A 21,233-nucleotide genomic window follows, 5' to 3' on the forward strand; every position below is an offset into this window, starting at 1 on the left:
GCGTCAGACTGTGATAATCGTGTAAACGCAGACAACAGTGAAGGCTCCTTCTTGCTTATGGTGTGCAGAATGACTGTCATATCAGCAGAATACTGTGAACTGAAAGCAGACGGATCCAAAACAGGAATAATAACACAAAAACCTGGTTAAACCTAACTGGGGTAATGTTTTAGTGCTGGTAAATCAAGATAAGTGATGAAAATGAAGAGTTATTTCATGATCTGAAATGAAGCTGGGTCATCATATTGAAATGAGTTAGTCGAACTTGCCTTTCTTTGTAACAGTGGCTCTAGTCTCGCATTTCTAGACCTTCCTCCACAGCGCCTCAGAGGAGGGTCTGGCTAGTCCACACAGCATTCTGGGACGGGAGAAAAATCTTTATTGGCCTTTCTTTTAACAAATCACAATCGTCATGGGCGGCGCTAGGACAACCTTACAGGGCCATGGTACCACTGCAAAATAGCCTCAAGAAGGAGGTTGTTTTGGTGGCACGTGTATGTACAAAAGTAATTTTGGTCGTGCAACAGAAAACTCGGATTGGACAGAAATTCTAGCTAGCTGTCTGGTTATGGAGTTTAAAATTTCAAGACAAAGAAAGCCTAAGGTAACGATAATCCGGCTGAAATGAGGGACATCCAATGGAATTTCCAGCAGTACAGGAGCAATGAAACATCATCCATGTAGACTATTAATTCTTAAATCACTTAAATTATTAAAATAGGGCTGAAACAAACAATTATTTGTATGTGCGATTATTTGCCGATTATCATTTACTCAATTAATTGATTAATCGTTTGCCCCACAAAATATACCAATCATCATCATCATCTAAAGCCCAAGGGGACGCCATCGTATTGCTTGTTTTGTCACATAGACGAGGAAAAGCAAGCAACTTTCTCACAATTAACAGAATGTTTGACGTTGAAAAATGTGTCCAAATAGTCAAATTGTTTCAGCTTTTAAATTACATTTAAACCTTTCACCAAACCATAAAACTCAATGTAAAACTAGCCCCCATAGAGTTTTCTTCCACAAAGTCTTAACTGTGGAGCCCATTATCCGTATTTTACGACATGTTAATTTCACACACTTTCCTTAAACCGGACTCACTGAGCCACACCGGGCGTCTTTACTTTAATTCAAAACATCAGTGAGAGCAAAGAGAAGCAGGCGTACTCAACCTGTGCTCATGATCTATGAAGGGTTGTACACAGTTTCTAAATCACGTAAAGCCTCTAGTGATATGTAGAACAAGCCTAGCAATGGGCAAGCCCCCCTGAAGAAGAAACTAGTTCCTGCTGTGACTAATAACTGCCACACTTGAGCGACAGCAGGTGCTACTGCTTGGTTTCTAACTTGCCGTCTGCTGTGAGCTGGGTGTTGGGCAAAGATGTAACTATCACTATGGTTCAAAGCACATATACTGTATATGTTTATATATATATACATATATATTGTCATTTACCTTCAATATCTTCTATCTTATTCTAAGATGTGATTAGCAAATGACCCACAGACAGCCCAACGCTAAGCGATTAGTGCTGACAGTGTGTTTTCATGCGTTCATGGTTGCTGTTTTTAGCTTCAAACAAAGTGACTCACATCCTGTGATGTGGGATTCTGTCCACGTGTGCTACACCATGTGTAACTTTTGTGTCTTTCTTTGTCTTTGCTCGGCGAGGGTTCCCCCCTAGCTGTCAGCAGATGATTCCATCTTTAAAGCAGCTGCATGTCACAGAGTGAAGCTTTTTGAAAATGTACTGGGCTACAGTTATATGAGTAACATTTTACACTTGAATATGAAATCTTTTACTTTCTAACCGGGAGAATGTCTGAATTTCACATCTGTGATGAGCCACTGCTTTAACCAGCAAAGCCATTCTAAATAGCAGTTACTTTAATGCAAATTGTTCTGTCTGTTGAAAACACGTATTTCATGGAATTCATGTTGGCTCTAGTTTTGCATAACCAGAACTATCTCCACAGCGCTATGTTAGCGTTGGAGTTTTCTCTGGCTAACTCGACTTATCCTTACGGGATAGGGGGAAAAACACGGCTTGTTTGTAATAATGTTAACCAATCACATTCGTCTTGGGTGCCCCGGATGCAGCAACAGTGCCTTTGCTAAGTAGATAGCAGAGATATAGATACAGTTACCCGATCTGGTGAACTTGCATAGTGCGGTCATAGCCGGTAGAGAGCTCTCAAAGCGAATGCAGAAGTGCTGTTCACGCTATTACGATTCGATGAACGACTTTAAAGATTTTGGAAAAATTATTTTAAGGTACAAAAGAATCGTTGGTGTCGCTTTAAAGCAACTACAAGGAACTTTGATTTTTGATCAAGCTTCTGACTCGAGTATGTCCCCATCCAGTCAGACTTTTCTGAAAAGGGTCTGATCTTTTTCATTGGTTATTCTGATATAACACAGAAATGTCAGAAAACCAAGCCACACATCAACCAAAGTCCCCCCCCCCCTGTTGTGCAGCTGAACAGTGAGCACAGCAGCCTCTCAGTGACTCACCCAGCAGAGCAACTCTCGTTATGTCTCTCAAGCACAGGAAAAGTTGAAGAAGTCAATCTTTTAAAAGCTCAAGTTATCATTTTCACTTGATGGGTTACAGGAAGAGTGAGCAGTAACTCAGCACACAAACCTGATTCCCTTTTGTAAATCTGTACAGGATTAAACCTTTATCACAGTCACACCAGGTGAGCATTACAGGTATTTTCAATTCACTTTTGTGTAATAATGTTTCATTAGTATGACTATCAAAAACTAGCAGTAGTTCAGTTGAATCTAATCATAACAGAAAGATAACGTTTGATATTAAAAACAAACAAACATTACTAGACTTCTAAGCCTGGTACCAAAACATGGTTAAATCTTGCAATGCCACATTTTTTAAAACACTAAAACAATGACATCTCTTACAAACCAGTGTCTTTCTCTGCTGTTGCCACCGCTGCTCATTTTACTGACAGCCACCTGCAGAGTGATGCTTCATCTGCACATCAGGATCCCTGTCTGGGATAATGGAGCTGCTGTTTCCTGACCTTCTCTTGGCCCCGCATGTAAATATTTGTCATTCCCTACTAGCTGAAGTGCACCGCTTCCCCTCCTTTGGAAAACAAGCCTATTATTATCATCTTCTTTTTCCTGCCCGTGGTGAGGGGTTTTGTGGCTTGATGGGTGTGTAAATCAAGACGGGTTCATCCTCTTGGATGCTGTTATATAACTGTGGAAAAAGTGTTTGAAATGGCCACATTGGGTTTGATATGAAGAGAAGTTTGCATTTTGATGCACATTTTAGATTGATTTGCTTGTTTGTACATTTTCAGACTCAGAGTGTCACTTTGACGCTATTAGGAAATGTATATCACCTGAGAAACATAATAGAAATGTATGCTAACCAAATCTGGACTTTTTCTCTGTTTCTGTGTCATCCAGTTTAATGTGTAGGTAGATTGGGTGTAATGTATACGAAGATGATGCCAATTAAGAAAGGAGAGCTCTTTCAAACTCTTCTTCAGTGACTGGTGATCAAGCTCTTTGTGGCTAATTTGACTCACTTAGTTTGAGCCGCTATGTTATTCACCACTGTGCGATTAATCTCTATCTAAAGGACATTTTGAGAACTGGAGTGGTTTTTAAGAGGTTTTATAAATGTGAGGAAAAAAAACTGAAGCGGGCTCAAGCTGTATTTTATTTGCAAAGAACATTTAGGAGAAATGATTTTCTTTAATTGCCCAGATTTAAACCAAAACTCATATGTCATCCATTTTTAGGGAGTCACTATGAAACCATTTACCCCACTTAGCAGAACAAGCTCCATATTAATGATTATTGCACTGGGTAACACTTTTCTGTTATTTATTCTAGTCTACATTCTCAGCTAATTACATCTTCATCCTTTTCCAAATTGAGGGAGATTTATTTGCTGGAGAGAGTTTTGAACTGGTCCGCTCCCTCACTCTGCATCCTACAGATTTGACTACTTTTGCATTGTTATTCTAGATGCAACATTTATATACAATATGCTCTGTGTGCATTGGGTCTCCATACCCAATATTTCTGAAAACTATTTACTGAATGCTCTGAGTTGCAGAAAAGAACATACTTTTGGATTTAAGTTTTGATTGTTTATTCAAAGTGAACATCAAATTAAAGATAAGGCTAAAGAAAGGCTTCACTTAAAATTAATACAGATGGCACAATAATTTGGGCATTCTCCTGATGACTATCAGGAGAATGGACTTTTTTTATTAGCAAAACTGGCTGCAGTTTATGTTCATGTCCTTTCACATCACCCAAGTTAATCTTCTTAACTTTTTAATGACTTGACAAATCTCCATGAGTTTCTTCAGTTAACAGCCACCCACTGTGTGGTTTGATAGTGGATTAGACATAATTGGAGGTTTCCCAATGATTCTGTCCTGTGTGTAACCAGGCTGAAAGCTGAAACCCAATACCTGCCTTGAAGCTGTTGTGTGTTTGGTCAATGACAAATCTTTGTTTTTGAGTGTAAACACAGCGACAATGCTCCTCTTAAACCAGCCAGGTCAACCAATATTCAATACCAATGCAATATTGCAATGTCTCCAGCGAGCTTCCAAGAGGAAAAATATCAAGATCATTAGAGTCCCTTTCCCATGTGTTGACTCAAGGCAGAGGTGGCTATAGTAGGCATCGACCTGTCCACTTTTAGGGAGCTTTGGCTCACTGGATGCAGGACTCTGGCTTGCCCCCTTAAACCTGCGTTCATTAGGGTCAATGCTGGGAGAGATTGAAATGGGGAGGGGTGTTTGCTCTTCCCACTCGTCTCCACGCTTTGGGGAAATGCTTAAACTAACAAGTGTAGAAACCCATTGGTGGATAATTGACCTGAAGGACACATCATTAATTTTAGGAATGCCCTGGTGGTTTTATTTCTGCAGTTATATTACGTGGTAAATGTAATTTTATTTTAGAGAGGAGTGTGGGTTTGTATGCAAAGGCATGTATGAGGGCTCAAATTATCATTTTAGTAGGACTTACCCACATTAGTCACACATACGTGCTCTTATCAGAAACAGTATTTTATATCCAATTTTTAAGCAATGTGGTTCATTTAATTTTGGTGTTAAATTAACAATTAAAGATTCAGATTTTATGATTGACCCCTTTCTAAGCCCATCACCTTTAATTTTACACCTGTTAAGCTTTCCAGTTTAGCATGGTATGTAGTCAGTTTAGAATGATAGCGGTGGCACATTTTCCACATAACATTCCCAGTCATTTTTAAACAATAGGTCCTTGAATTAGGAAAGCAGTAGACAAGAAAAACTTTGCATTGTTAGTCAGTGACCACCACTGTTTCCAACTAAAGTCCCAACTGTCACTGGCAGTTTGTATTAGCTATGCTAGCCAGCTAACTAACAGTAACTCTGAGTGGTTTGAAAACTCCACAGTCTCCACCTGACTTTGAATTGTTTCCAGTTGACTTGTTTGACAATAACCACTATGCAAAACAAATCTGATGGCTACATACTGTATTTCATATCATGCTAATTTAGACTGAAATAAACAGACTAAGGCTAAAGCTTACGTATGTAAATAAAGATAAGTACAATACAATGCTGCATAACCATGTGTACCTTGTTTCCCCACATAACAATGTAGTTTGTTAAATTTATGCAAACGCTGTTGGTCTTGGAAGTAACACTTGGTTACTACTGTAGGTAACTAGCTAGCTTGGCATGCTAATTTTAGTGGCTAGACAAGACAAATGTAGAAGTAGTCTAGGCTACAAGGGTGGGACGTGTGCAGTTATATTTTTCTATCAATAATGAGCAACTGCTACAAAACCATACAGTCAATAGAAAATCGATTTTCTTTCCGCAAACAACTCGTTAGCAGGGAATGAAATTTTTGTTGTATCTATTGATCAATAGAGGCGAATGAACTCTAGTCTGTATGACCTTACTGTAGATGTAGGCCATTGATCTACATAAACAGCCCGAATATTTCCAAATATGAAAAGATAAGACAATCCATATGGGAAAACTAGATCTGCATTTGCGTGTTTGTGTGTGCCTGTAAAATCAACCATCTTAAGTTTAAATCCACATCTCTGTCCTGTATTTTTAGCCTGTACTCACACACAGCTCTCTCCTGCTAGTCAATCCCTGTGACAGATCTCCAAAATGAATAAACTATGTCTAACTTGCTATATTTTTCTGTGTGTTATTTCTCCCACAGTACCCGCATGCAGTCTCTCCAGGTTGACTCGGTCCAGCGCTGGATGGAGGACCTCCGGCACATGACGGAGGTAGAGTGTATGTGTGTCCTCCAGGCCAAACCCATCGGGGTGGAGGAGGACGGCCAGCAGGGAGAGCTGATTGTGGCCTCCGGGGTTGGAGCAGGGGACCACGTTGCCAGGAACAACCTGCAGACGCTGCTTCGCCGAGCGCTGGTGGTCAGCACGGAGCTCGGCAAGATGTTCCAGCGACTAGAGAAAGGACGCTGGCAGAGGGTCCACAGCACTGCCGTGAGGGCAAACTGCCACGTGCGCTCACTGGTGCACGAGTACGGCGCCGCCCGAAGCACACCGCCTGAAATGCAGAAGGTGACTGTGGGTTGTAGGAAGTTACAAATCAGGCTCTGAGACTTCCCGCCACACCATTTGGAATGTAAATTGGACTTTTTTCATGCAGAGACTTAAAATTCTAATCTTAGAATAAGACCCCTTTATATTTTGCCTGGGCATATCAGTCTAACAACAGGGATCGAGAAGCTGTCAATTGGCCATCAAGTAGCCATTAAGTGGCTGCGGTGTTACTGCTGAAATTAAATGTGGCGTTATCTATTTTATTATAGACATCCACATTCATAAGGGCTTGTCTGTTGCTAAACAGCTGAATTACACATTGGCCCTTGCTATATTAATGCTCAAAATGTCATACATCTTAAAAAATCTGATACTGACTTCGGAAATGCTGTAAGTGCTGAAGTCAGATTATATCAAATACATCTTTGTTCAAAGCCATTCATGTCATCCCAGCATTAAATGTTTCTCCTTTTTACAGTATGAGAAATCTCTGCTGGAAAAGTGTATGGAGCTGACCACTATTACAGAGAGGTAAGACTCTTAAACGCTACTAAAAAATCCAGAGAAAAATTAGTAACCAGACGGATTTATGTGGAACATTACCCAAAATGTCCCTTCACTCACAGGTGCCTTCATACCGATGATGAGTTCTTTCTGAAGTCCATGAGGGAAGCCATCCATGAGATCCTTACAGATGTCAGTGATTCCTTCAGCAACATGATTGACATGGCATTAGCCAATGAGATCCGGGTATGAATCATAACTCCCAGCTGTGACACATTTACCCAATATATTCCTATTTTTATCCTCCAAATGTGCTCCGTTAAATGCTGAAATCCATCACTACAAATTTTGTAACTTAGTCTTTGGTGCATTTGAACCCCATTTTGTCTTCCTGAATTATAATGGTGAATCAACATAAAATAATAGAAACTTTATAGTAATTATTTGTCATCTGTACAGTCAAGCACCATTTTGGATTTTACTTTTACCAGTCACTGGTTTCCATAACCACATTGTTATTTAAGTGTTTCTTTAATAAACACAGCCTTTTATCCATGCTATCTACTGATATCATTAGAGATTTATGAAATGAAGCATGGGATGTAAAAAAAAAAAAATCCTGCAACTGTTTCTGAGTTTGGCACCAAGGAAAACAACAGACTTCAAACAAACAAGGAAAGTTCTGCAGGAAATGTCTTAAATCCACTTAAAAAAAAAGACTCCTTGAAGACACTTAAACAACATTCAAAAGCAACAATTACTGACAATGTGAATCGCATTTCTGGGTCCGTAACAAAAATGTTGAATGTTTGATCTTCCTCGCAGCTCCTGATCAAACAGATTGACTCATCGGACAGCGTTCACACCATCAGCAGTGCCATCAGCAACCTACTGTCCCTCACCCAGGACGGACCTCAGCTCTGCAGCATCATTGCCAAGGTACTGTGGGACGCACGAATGGACTCTGTGCCTTACTGCTTTCATCACGTGCTGATAATAGTTGTACTACCTTGGCCAGGAGTCTGATTTGGCTAATGAATACAACGCAATGTATGTGTCTGAGATGAACCCGTCTCCACTGACGCGTTTAATTGCGCAAAAACCTGTGAGGTCAGAGATATTGACGTGGGTCACAAGTTGGCGGCATGATGAATCATTCTCTTAGATTTATGATTTTCACAGGGCCCTCCCACCCAGTCTTAGGGAGAAGTAGCTTCATTTGATATTACATCTCCACCCCTTGCTTTACTTCTAGACAGAGCCCTGCTGTGTTCATCATCCAGGCCAGCAGACCTGCAACTATCTCTTTATACAGGCCTCTAAAAAGCTATTTCACTGTGAGATAAGACAAGACAGACCAGACAGCAAGTCTGAATCGGCCATTAGTTAACCAACTGCTTCCAGGATACTCTTGATAAGACTCTTCCTGCTTGCCCAGACACACAAAATATTACACACAGTATAACACACACCTGCTTGGCTGCCAGATTGTCAGATCAATACCGTCAGCTCCCATTAGGGGTGAGCATTGGTCACAAATGCAGATTGCACAGGCATCTTTTCCTTTTAAATACGTTCTTTCTCAACTCTTACAGTAACAACGCTGGCTGAGTCCTCAGAGAGACATCTAAAGGACACCTGCCTACCAATGGCTGCTAATGAATACCCAATACAAAACATCCTCCACCTGCCATCTGAATTAATTAGCTCGCACAAGTCAGTCTGTCACACTTCCATATGCACACACCCTTTTTACAGTAGTGCGTATCCTCTGACTCATATCTGAGTTCTTCACTTCTTGTCATTTTCCACAGCCTGTTGACTTTAGTTTCTCACTTGTTTTGAAAAATGGCTATGAGCCGTCTCAATATTTGGGTGGTCCCCTGATATCTTCACCTTTTCCATCTATTTACCAGTGCTGCTGTTAGTAGATAGTTTAGTGAGGGATGTTTTGTGCGTGAAGAGAAAGGAGGTATGTGTAATGTGTGGAAGTGAAGCAGGCAGTATGATGAATCATTGTGTATATATGCTGGAAGTACCAAACGGGTTTAACAAAGTTAAACAGCATAATAGATACCAGACAGTTTAAGGCGGGGGCAGCTCCTCAGGGAAAATGTGTGATAATTAGGTATTAACTTGTCATTTGCAGTGATGACAACAACAGTTCCTTTTGCTCATTTTGCTTGTCATTTGTTGACTTCCACATCACATCAGGGCAGCTCATGAAGTCATCCCCTAGGTTTTGTAGAGTGATTCAAATGTAATCAACACATTCATGCTTTGAGGATTCAAACATTAACTACCTTGTTTAAATCAAACAAAATATTTGGGTACTTATAAAGACACATACTTGATACTTTGGCTGTGAAGCTGTTAACACAACATTGGCATGTTTTTACCATGTAAAGTTGTGACAACTTGTTAGGAAATAGTTGCCTTTTCACACAACCAACATCACCAGCATTAATTTGGAGGGGTGTTTCTGGCCGACTGATGAATGTTAATCTAATAACCATTCTCTTTGAACTCTGTTTTGGTGTCCACCAAATCCCAAAGAAAATATCTGACTCTTACCTGCTAAATGCACCATTGTGTTCACAGCCAGTCGCTAACTTTGTCTGTCTGAGGACTTCAGTACATATAGCACGGAGTGGGTCATGTTCTTAAAACCAACTTGTTCTCCTTCCGAACGCGTAAAATACGGATGTTTGGACAATGGTGAAAATGGCACCCTTCGGCGTGAGTGTAGAACGTACTGGGGAGAGCAACATATAAATGGGGTTTAGCGAGTAGTATGGAAGGGGAAAATTCCCAGAAGGGAGGTTGGTCGCAGTGGTGGATGGGTCAAAACCAGGACTTTCACCGAGGCAAGCGGGTTCATGTCCTGAGTGTCTTTAACCAGCCCGTTATTCCTTTGAGTCCCAAAACCGTGACTCCAAAAGTCTCGACCAAACATGTTAAGGTAAAGCCTGTTATATGACGCTAAAGGAGACCTTTACCGTCAATACCAACAAAGGCACCTGACCAAGCGTTTTTATTTGACAAGCTGGGAGTGAGAACGTGTTGTTGAAACACGTGCCTGCTGCTGGGAACAACACTAGTGAGAGCTGTGGGCCTGAATCACGACTGTAAAGAACAAAAACAGTACACAAAAACAATGAGCTTAAAGACACTGTAGCATTAAAGGGAAAGAGCCCATTGGTCATTCTCTGTGGGTTTGTCACAGTGAGAACTTTCATATACATATATAGAGTACATACGTGGAAGTCTTTATTCCATTTAAGTACAAATTTGGTTGAAACCAATTATTTGGAACTTTCTGAGGTAGCTTTCACATTTTCCCCTTACCTGCATGTTTTTGGACTCTGGGAGGAAACAGAAGCACCAACCAATACAGCGGGGACGCACAAACTCCACACAGAAAAGATCAGGGCTGAGAACACTAAAAAGAAAAATGTTATATGAGCTGACAGTGTTTAATATTGTGCCGTGTCTCACTAATAAATCAAACAGCAGCTGGAATATTAGAGAGCAACTGTGTCATTATGTACAGGGCAGTTTGCTGTCTCAGTGTTTACCTGCTGTCATGATGGATACGGATCTGTGTCCATGTTGGCAGACTTCCCGTGTGTGTGTCCTTGCTCTTCTAACGCTGAGAGCTTTAGACTGCAGGCTGTAAGAGCACGACATGGCAATAACTCAGGCCTGGTGAGAGGCAGCGTGTCGTCAAAACTACGCCAGAAGCAAGGGCACAGGCACTGACAAATGCAGTTCAACAGACAAAGTAGTTCAAGTCCGGTCTCAATTTCAATTAAATCCCCCTTGCAATGCCATGGATATAGTACCACTCGGCCAGGCATGCCAAACACTTACACTACCGGTCAAAAGTTTGGGGTCACTTACAAATTTCCATACCACTCCATCATAGACAGAATACCAGCTGATCTGTGTGGGTGGCTGATCTTTAATGCAATATCTACATTATCAGCAACCATTCATCCAATACTCTAATGGTTCATTCTGTTAACTAATCTGATATTATTTAAAAATAACCCTTTTGCAATCATGTAAGCACATGAAGTAATCTGAAAACTGCTGCCCTGGTTAAAAAAACAATGAGACTGATCTGAGCTGCTAATCTGTCCATAATGGAGTGCAATGGAAACTTCTAAGTGACCCCAAACTTTTGACCGGTAGTGTATATATCAATATTCAATGGAAAGTACAGCTCTTTCAAGCCGGAAAGCGGATATCACGTTGTAGCGGAACCTAAATACTTTCACACAGGAAACAATTGTTTTTCCTAAACTTAAATAGTCATTTTGGTGCCTGAAGTTAACTGTGATTGCTGCATAATGCCAGCTCTTCTGGGCTAAACTCAAATACCATGGCCCCTGAAAGGTAGTGATGGGCGGATCAATCCAAATATCAATAATATTGATACCAACATTATATAATGAGATCAACACTTAAGTTTTAGTTTCTCTTCAGTGAGCACCGCTGTGGTTTCATCAAAGAGGGAATCTGGCTTGGTGCTGCTTTCAAGTGCCACTCCTGTCCCAGCGCAAAGCAGGCACACTTTGCTCCTCTTCTCCATTTAACCCAAACCCTAACCACACACACACAAGCAGGACAGAGACGGAGCAGAAGAATGGCAAAGAGGCCCAAAATGAACAGAAATCTGTATAATTTGTAAAAAAAAAAAGGCTATAAAGTGTTAACACAACAAATGTATACAAGCATATGGAAATTCTGTCCTGTGTTTTAACTTATTAATAATAAGTTAAAAAAGGAAATATCACTTAAAGGTCAGGAAAACTCATTCAGATTTAGCAATTTGATAATGCATCTTAATTAGTTTAAATACTTCTATTTTAGGTTTATAATGGTGTATTGGTGAAGTAGCATTGCTAATTTTGATGGGGGGGGGGGGGATTTTGTCCCCACTGGTGATGATTTAGCAGAGGCAGGCATATATATAGACCACAAATGGGGAAATACCACGCCATCCCCTCTGGCAAATTGCATCCTGCTTACAACCTTTCTGTTTGCAAATCAAGAAATAAACTGCCAGCAACCGAAAGAAGCTGCAGGCGTTGAGTTCAGTTCAGAAAATTTAGATGGAAAGAAATTACACGCTGTGACGGCCTTCAAATGCAAACAAATGGATAAAGAGGTACAAGTAGTCGAGTTTCACATGATGATGTCAGTGGAGCAAGTACCAAAGTGCATGAGTGTGAGGATAAATGTGTTATGTTGGCTTCATTGAAGAAATGAAGATGAAGTCACTGGAAAAAATAGAACTGCAAGTTGTTTGATGGGAAAAGGAAAGAAACGACAGACAAGTCCACTGATCCGTGAAAAGGAAAAGCAGGAGAAAGTCTGTAAAGATACAACAAACCGAAAGCTTTTACTACAAACTGATCATTGGCTAAATTAAACTGTCTGGAGGTTATCTTTTTCTTTTTTAGTGAATAAAGAAAGATAGATTAATTCTATAAGACTGGTGAAAGTTAAACTTTTCACTCCACCTCATTTATTAATGCATGATTTCATTAATCAAGCAAATGGAACTGTATTCCTCATATTCCAAATATAAATATACATAGCCGATTCATGTTTCTGCCGTGGGTGCTCAAAAAAAGGTGAATGCCCCCCCCAAGATAAGCCTTCTGCAGTGACTACAGCCTACATGACTTGCTGCTATACAGATTTAGAAAAAAAGTAGTGAAATGCACACATTTCAGCACCATAGGAAATTAACAGTGAAGACTGACACATTGGCAATCAAAAGTTTAACTAATCAATCAATGCTAAAGAAATAATTTAGTAAAAAGGTTCAGATGAAGATAAATCATATAGGCCAAGTGCACAATCCAACACAATCCGACACCGCTGCTATATTAGGCTGCACCCATAAAGAACCCAGTTTATTCTACAATGGACCCAGCCTATTAACAAACAAATTACCCATCAACACAGGCCCACACAGCGGCTAAATACATCAAATTGAATTCATTCACCATTGACGTTACTGTTTTGCAAGGAAAGTGTTACTCCTTGTAGCCGTGATGTTGATAAATGCCGCACTGCTGCTGTGTGGAGTTTGCTATCAAATCAATATAAATGTGGCCTCGATTTGGAAACAAAGATGCTCTTGTAGCTAGATTATCCAATGAGACAACCACAAAAATTAGGCTGTACCTGGGGACAGCAGTGCATGGCATGACAAAAAGAAAAATAATAAAACATTACATTGTAAAAATGATAATAATAATAAAGTATTATGAAAACTAAACTGGAGTTCTGCGCTTCTGCCCCCCTTTGATTCACCTGTCGCATTCAGGTGTGTTTGGGTCAGTATTTTCACCATTAAAGCAGATTTTTGAAAGTTTATTGCTTAAAATACAGTCCTAAGTCCTTTGAATAGACAAATGCAGGTACAAATACAAAGGTTTCAATTTTGTTTTGTTTTTTAACCTTTATATTTAAAGGCAGGTCATTAAGAAGAGGATCTTATAAACAAGTGGTATAGCCACTTAGGGAAAGGGAAGAAGGACAATCTTGTAACTTGTTTTAAAACTTCAATAAAACTTTTTATATCACAAAATATGACTTGAAAACTAAATAACTAAAACTCAGAAGTGTATTACACCATTCAGAGTTTCTTTACAGACTCCCTCTGAATATTATTTCTGAACGCTATGGTCAACATTTGCGTCACAGAATAACAACAGGATCAACAACCTCTTCATCACTGCATGAACACAGCTAGAATTAGCCCGCAAGTCTCTGGAGTTTCAAAAGGCTTACTAAAAACTGTCTGTCGGTTTTCGCAGTTCTTCCAGGTATGGGGGAACAATATTGCGTAGGCGGCGAATAGGGGAGAGCGGTCAGGTTGGAGGGCAGGATGATAAACCACTCCAAGCCCCGGCAGCATGGCCTTAGCAGCATATGAGACGTGCCAGCCCAGTATAATGGCCTTATTAGGATAATGGTGGTAGTTACAGGCCTTGTCTTCCTCCTGGTAATTCTATCTATCTGCACGCTGAATACAATTCAATACCTGCAAGTGTTTTTTGTCAGAGGGGTGCTTTGGTGTAGACAGAGCAGTACGGGAGCTATTTTTGTTTGTTTATACCACACATAATCCAGCAGAAAATGCTCATCTATTATGGCTGGGAAATCATCTTTTTTCAGTTCAGTGTTTTCCATTCACGAGCTAAGTATATTTTGGTTGTTTTTATCTGAGATGATCAATTATGTGAGCCACTTGATATTTTCTACGGTTGGCAGGCTCGCTGAGTAAATCCATCGATCATTCCAGGTCCTCCGTACTCTTTAAACCCAGCTTGTTGCTATTGGCTGGATCTGCTGGGACCCGTTGGCTCTCGCAGCACAGTCTAGCAAGAGCAATTTGATCAATCATTTTGCACAATCATGTGTGCTTCAAGACAAGAGCTGATTATGACGTATGGTGTATAATGTGGCGGTATGAAGCCTAATGTCAGGCCTGTGGAAGTCTCAAAAGAGCTGTACTCTTTCTGAAAGTTGTTTTCCAACCCTAACCATCTTTCTGTCCCACATTAACTAACACAAATGAACAGAGAACCAATTGCAACACAAGCTTCACTTGTCCTCATGAGAACGCAACTTAAGGCACACATGTGGTGTGCATCCTTAAAAATTGGCACTTTATTGTGTATTGTGCATACATAATATGCAACCGTTTTTATGTTATCTAGAAATTATGTTTAGACATTAAGAATTGGTTTCCCAGATCATTGCACTGTCAAACATCCCTGCCTTCATTATGTTCACAGTCAGTGTTTTTTTGGAGTAAATGCACTACAATTATACAATGATGTATCACATGGCACTTTAAAAGCACTATGGCAAAGATTAGGGAAAGATACTGGTTTAGGTCAAACGTTAATAAATACATTAGGTTTCTGGTCACTGTGAACTTTTTCTGTATTAAACCAACACCATGATCTTTCCCTGACCTTAACAAAGTGATGTAAGTGCCTAAATATAACCATAAAAGGTGTAATGATGCTGTAGTCACTAAGCACGGCTATTACAGTACAAGTTATGATATCTGGTGAAACAGATTAAATGTGTTGCCTGTGAACATTCAGTCACAATTCACCAATTATTTTGGGAATATAACATTTCCTCTTTATGTTACTAGAAAAGTGAATCAAGCGGACACCATGTTTCTTTTGACAGATGTATGATGTTGCAGATTAGTTGTATACGCATGTATTTTCTATGAGACCTGATAGCAATGTCATTTATACATTACCTGGAGCAGGTTTAAAAGACATAGAGCGCGACCTGTTCCTGAGCATATAAACTGTGGCTGTGGCCAGCAATGAGCCAGGCCAGCTGAGTTAGCAGCCACATCCTAAAGTCACACCAACAATACTGACCGAAGAAACATCCACCTCCATTAACAAAATGAAACCACAATGAAGCCCCCAACCCCCTCTACTTTATTCAGAATGGTACAGTCCGAGTCTGACTTTAAAGTACATTGGAAGCGTTCATTTCCTGTTTGCCAGTTTGGACCACAGACAGTAAAGTAGTAAGGTTTGGAGCCATGCCCTGCAGGTAATATGGATAGGGGCTCATTAACAGACCTTTAATCAATGTATAAATAAATGAATTGACTCATTATTTCATTCATGTGAAGGATGACAGTATGCACACTGAAATGACAAAAAATGACTTGTGTTAACAACAGGTTGGGATGTTATTACCTTATAAATGCTTACTCTGCTAACACAACTCAGCAACAGAGGCCTAAGCCACACAACTCCGCAAAACAACCAGGTCTACTGTGCCAGGAGGATGGAATAAATAGATAATAATAAATAATAAGAACTAGAATGTGTCTGATCAGTACTTAGGCTTGTGAGAACAGTGACAATTCACACAGTGAAAAGCAGTTTGTCTTTATTGTTCCATATTCATGGAACACACGCACGCACATGCAAACACACAATGCCTGAAAACGCTTTTATTGTGTGGACTGGACCTATCACAATTTAGCATCAGTGCAGATTTATGATGCACTTGTCTAATGCACAAACATCTAATTACTTTTCCTTCCTCCACAGGAAGGAGCTGTGGTAGCCCTGTTTAAGATCTGCAGGCAGGACCGCTTCAGGGAGCTCTACGCTCACGCTCTGAGAACAGTGGCCTCCATCTGCTGTGTGGAAGAAGGCATCAACCAACTGGACAAGGTCATTATCTCGCTCGCTGTCACGCACAAATTACAACACAAATTATGAAATGTTGAAAAGGAAGAGACAAACGAATTATTTGATAGTATACCAGAGGAGAACGAGATAATGAAGGTCAAGATCTTGATAATATCTGACTGGACAACTTCATTTAATCCATTTAAAACAGAGACATTTTAACATGTTTGAACCTATACATTAGCAAGAATCCAGCATGTTATTAGCAAAGATAAATTGGTCTTTTTGTGAAAAAACAAAGAAATGTCTGATTTACAACACTGACGCTAGGCTATAGGTCAGGTATCTACAATGGTAGACATTCACAAACACAGTTAGGAATTTACTGGGCCTTCCAAATTTAAAGATCCAATATGTAATATATTTAATGTAATATATCCAAAAATGACCCCAATGCGTTCAGAAATGAAGAAAACATACTAAGTTGAAATACTGTCTTTTCAACAATGCTAATGCTAATATTTTCTCTTTTTGAAATTTCCGTGAAAGGATGCTGAGTTGGCTAATTTTCTCCTGAATACGCATGGGCTTCAGGCTAATTTATCACTGCTACAAGGGATGGGCATTTAATGTCATTTTAACATTTGTGTACTCACATTGAATTATATAGCTTGCTTAATGGTGATTCCCCTGCCCCGAGGTAACTGAGCCTGGTGAACTCATTTATGAAACTATAATCACATTCATAGAACGCTGGAAGTGCTGCAGTCAAAACTTTTCCCTAAAAAAGGGAACAATACAGGAATATAATAGAGTGTATGTCTCAACAGCTGCCTCATAAACAAAGTAAAGGTGCCACATGGAAAATGATAGTATTTTTATATAGAGTACTAGCTAGTCTACCCGTTGGTTACTGGCAAAAACAATTGAGACACAGCGAGTAAAGTGATCCTGACTGGTCCTGGCAAACGTTGCCATGCTAACCCTGCTAACTGCTAACGTTACCGGAGGACCAGGCAAGCGGGCCACGGCTGTTTGCAACATGCAGCCTGTTCCGCGGCCGTAGCCCACAATGGTACGTAATTTTAAGCCAGGAGAGAGGGGCTGTAAATCAGAAAGCGAGGACCGTGAGTTTGCAGTGTGTTTAGCGGTTGTTGGCGTATATCTAAGCCAATAAAGTGTGTTCAGTCGGGTGGGGAGGACGGCAAAGTAGAGTTATTTTTAGTGGTTCCTACTGTAATTCTAAGCTAATGAAGTGTCGGTCCGTCGGATGCAGAGAACTACAAGGTTGTTGTGTTTTTAGCGGTTCCTACTGTAATTCTAAGCCTAGGAAGTGTGTCTCTCAGTTGGGTACAGAGCTCTGCGTGAGCACGGACTTTTATGACTGTCAACATAGCCAGCAGCTAACGTTAGCTACTCAACTTGCTGTGCGGTGAAGTAATGTCCTTTGTGAGATTGCACCTTTAACAATAAAACATGAAGTATAAATAATATGTGTATATCGATTTTATTCAAATAATTTACTATGGGGACTATGCTCTGTCTCTCTTTCAGCTTAGGGGATCTCGGCCTAAAGAAATTGAATACAGTTTATTATATATGAGAGGATAATGCCTAATGATTCACAGAAGAGGAATTAATCTGTTTGTCATGGCCAGATGTACAAAATCAATAAAAAAATGAGGAGGAAAATGGCACATCAGCACTTACCCAGATTTTCTTGCAAAAGAAAAATTGGCATGTTGATGCTGTAAGACAACAAGAGAGAGAAAAAAAGAGAACGAGAGAATGAGGTGACATTAATCTCAACTAAGTACAGTACTTCCAGTAAAATACCTTGGCTCCCTCCAGTCCAGACAGATTATGTTTACACTGATCAGCTGAAGTTGTGACTCAGACAGGAGGCTGTTTCTCTACCCAGCAGCAGCAGCACAGCCTATATTATGTCTACTGTTGTACACTTGCAGCCATGCTCTCACTTTCTATGTTAGGACTGGGAGGCTAGTTTATTTTCACAGGTGAACATGTGCCAACAAAAGCAGCAGCAGCAGGAGGAGGCTGGTCGCACAGAAACAAAGTGCGTGATTAGGGAATCAAAAGAACAACAAATTAAGGGGTTTCCTTTACGGTGAAATGTAATCATCAAATCAGGTTAATTTCAAATATCTCTACAAGCACTTTCAATTGCCCTGTTGCTGAAATGTGCCATACAAATAAAGTTGCCTTGCCTTGCCTTACATTGGTTTGAATTCACAATACCTTGGTATAATTACATTTAAATATGATGAAACTGGTGCTAGTTATTACCAAAATGTCCTAAACACCCTGTTAAATACTGTCTGTCAGGAAAAGGATACACATGATGCAGGTGGTTTTGCCCTCTGCTACTGCCATTCATTAGTTAATGTCTCATATTTAATACATATATTAAGATATTTATATAGTATATATAGTAAACATTATGTATACATACTTTTCCATGGGGCACCTTTATATTGTTAAGGAGGCAGCAGTTGACACGTACAGCCTATTCTATTCCTGTATTGTTACTTTTTTAGGGAGAAGTTTTGACTGTAGCAGTTCTAGCGTTCTTTGCACGTGATTATATTTTCATAAATGAGTTCACCAGGCTCAGTTACCTCAGGGCAGGGGAACCACCATTAAACTCTCGCTGTGTAATTTTAGGATTGGAGACAGTGAGAAAATAAGCATCATACTGTGCTATTTTTTTCTGATGACAGGATTATACAGTACACACACAAAAAGATGAATCATGATTTAAAGTGTGTCACCTTGGTGACAGAGATGAGATCATTATGGGACCTTCTGACTGCTGAGCTGACAGGTCAAACATTTAGACCCAGGTGACTTCTCACTGTTTGTTTGTGTGTGTGTGTGTGTGTGTGTGGAGCCAGGAGAGGGAAAGCTAATGATACAAGCTTCTTTGTTTGTCCTTTTTGTTCTCCATCGAGAAATGAAACAAAAATAAACAACCTGTGTCGAGCAAGCGAATCTAACCTGATTCCGGCTAATAATGATGCCACAGCGGTGTCTGTGTTTACGTATAGAGCAGCTGGGACAGCATGAATCACCCGAGTGTGAAAACTCTTTGACAGGAACCAAAGTCCGCCCCAGATTAGCAGCTTCATCCCGGGAGAGAGGCTGTCAGGCATAGCTACGCTACCAACCGCTCACCAGCGATTGCTCAGGCTTGAGAAACACAACTGTCGCTGTTGAAGGGTGATTGAGAAAAAAGGGGCTGGCATGCATCTGCACTGCTCATTGGTCGATTTAGTATATACTAACTAATGCTAAGTTTTATCCCCAACTGGAACATTTTGAAATCATGACATCTTGAATGGGAAGTGTTGATGAGGAACACAGCTGCTTCAGATAAAAGGTTTTAGGTTTTAGGGAGTTGGGTTGGGAACCGGAGGGTCGCTGGTTCAAGTATGATTGTAGACTGGTTGCTGGAGAGGTGCCAGTTCACCTCCTGGGTACTGCCAAGGTGCTCTTGAGCAAGAGACCAAACCACCTTTCTATGGGCAGCCTCCCCCTCAATCTGACATCTCTCCATTTAGTGTAATTTGTGTAATAACAACAGAGTGAAATGTTCTATTTTACAATTCAGTAAAAATGAAATTATAAGACATGATTGCATTATTTTTTTTATTTTTTGTGATTAACATTTAGATTTTTAACACAACACACAAAACACACAATTTGAAACACAAACATATCCCCCCCCCCCCATTAGATGAACGGGGGTGTGGAGAGTGGATTGTTCCACGTCAGTGGGTTCGCGATGGCACAGTGCTGCTGACGTCCACGGAGACAAAAATAGGGAATTGTCCTGTGAAGCTCAGCGCGCTGTCAACAGATAAGACTGACAGGTGTGGCGGGCTGAGAGCTGACGCTTTGTCTCACTCTGGATGCTCGATTCGAACTTTAGTTTTTAGGTCTGATGGCTGGTGGTGGCTGAGCATCCTCAACATTAATTTTCCCTTTCCCTAAGTAAAGGCAATAAAGACTGAGATCGAAAGTTGACACAGTAATGCACTGTAATATAGAAAACATTTTTCTGATGTATCAGGTAATGGGGTTATTCACTAGACATCAACACAGTTTAGGTGTTCACCGCCATCATAGAAACCACAATGTTTATCACAAAGTAATTAAATCGATAGGGTTTATTTCCAGAGTGTGTTGATTTTCACACACATGTGTGCGACTTGATAAGAAATGCTGTAGAAAGATGGAGTAAAGTTTGTATGAACTGTGCAATACTGCCTCCAAGTGGATGAACATCTGCTCCACATCTGTGTTATATAGTGAAGCCTCCAATACCAAATCTCTTACACACACACACACACACACACACACATACACACACACACACACACACACACACGAACAAAGATGAGATAAATAGAAGCTCGTGCCCCCGAGTTAACGTCTTGTTTCTGCTCTTCTATAACTCTGAGCTCCTCCTCAAACCTGATGAGGCACACACCCCGGCTCGATGCCAGCCAGATATACAAGACTTTCTTGGCCATTTAATCAGAGTAGTGGGTTTTAATTGTGATGGCTTTACAGGCTGAGCTGCAAGTAGTTTTAGCCAGGCTGACACCATGAACACGTAAACCGTCTACAGTCCGGCGGGAGGACCAATGATGCTGCAGAGGTTCTGTCATCCTTGCAGTGTTGAGATAAAATGTTCAGTGAGAGTTTAGTTCAGCAATCAGCCAGATCCCACTGAAAGGGATCTTTACCTCTAAAACTGGATAATTGAATAAATCACCTTAAAATGATTTTGCATGTTTTACCTCATTTTTGTTTGACATTTCAAAAACAACTTAAATGTACAGTGGGTACGGAAAGTATTCAGACCCCTTTAAATTTTTCACTCTTTGTTTCATTGCAGCCTTTTTCC

General features: G+C 40.3%; 1 protein-coding gene across 2 annotated transcripts in view; it reads left to right on the top strand.

The window, feature by feature from the left end:
• The window catches only part of LOC117949362 (protein inscuteable homolog), a 50,843-nt gene that overhangs the window by 21,149 nt on the left and 8,461 nt on the right, over window positions 1–21,233 (top strand). For both annotated transcript variants that reach the window (XM_034879554.1, XM_034879555.1), the window contains exons 3-7: window positions 6,239–6,605; window positions 7,066–7,118; window positions 7,214–7,337; window positions 7,917–8,030; window positions 16,217–16,342. In XM_034879554.1, coding sequence (XP_034735445.1) covers window positions 6,239–6,605; window positions 7,066–7,118; window positions 7,214–7,337; window positions 7,917–8,030; window positions 16,217–16,342 — 784 coding nt within the window. The remainder of the gene's footprint in view (window positions 1–6,238; window positions 6,606–7,065; window positions 7,119–7,213; window positions 7,338–7,916; window positions 8,031–16,216; window positions 16,343–21,233) is intronic.

This window comes from Etheostoma cragini, chromosome 8 (genome assembly GCF_013103735.1).
Source record: "Etheostoma cragini isolate CJK2018 chromosome 8, CSU_Ecrag_1.0, whole genome shotgun sequence".
NCBI lineage: Eukaryota > Metazoa > Chordata > Actinopteri > Perciformes > Percidae > Etheostoma > Etheostoma cragini.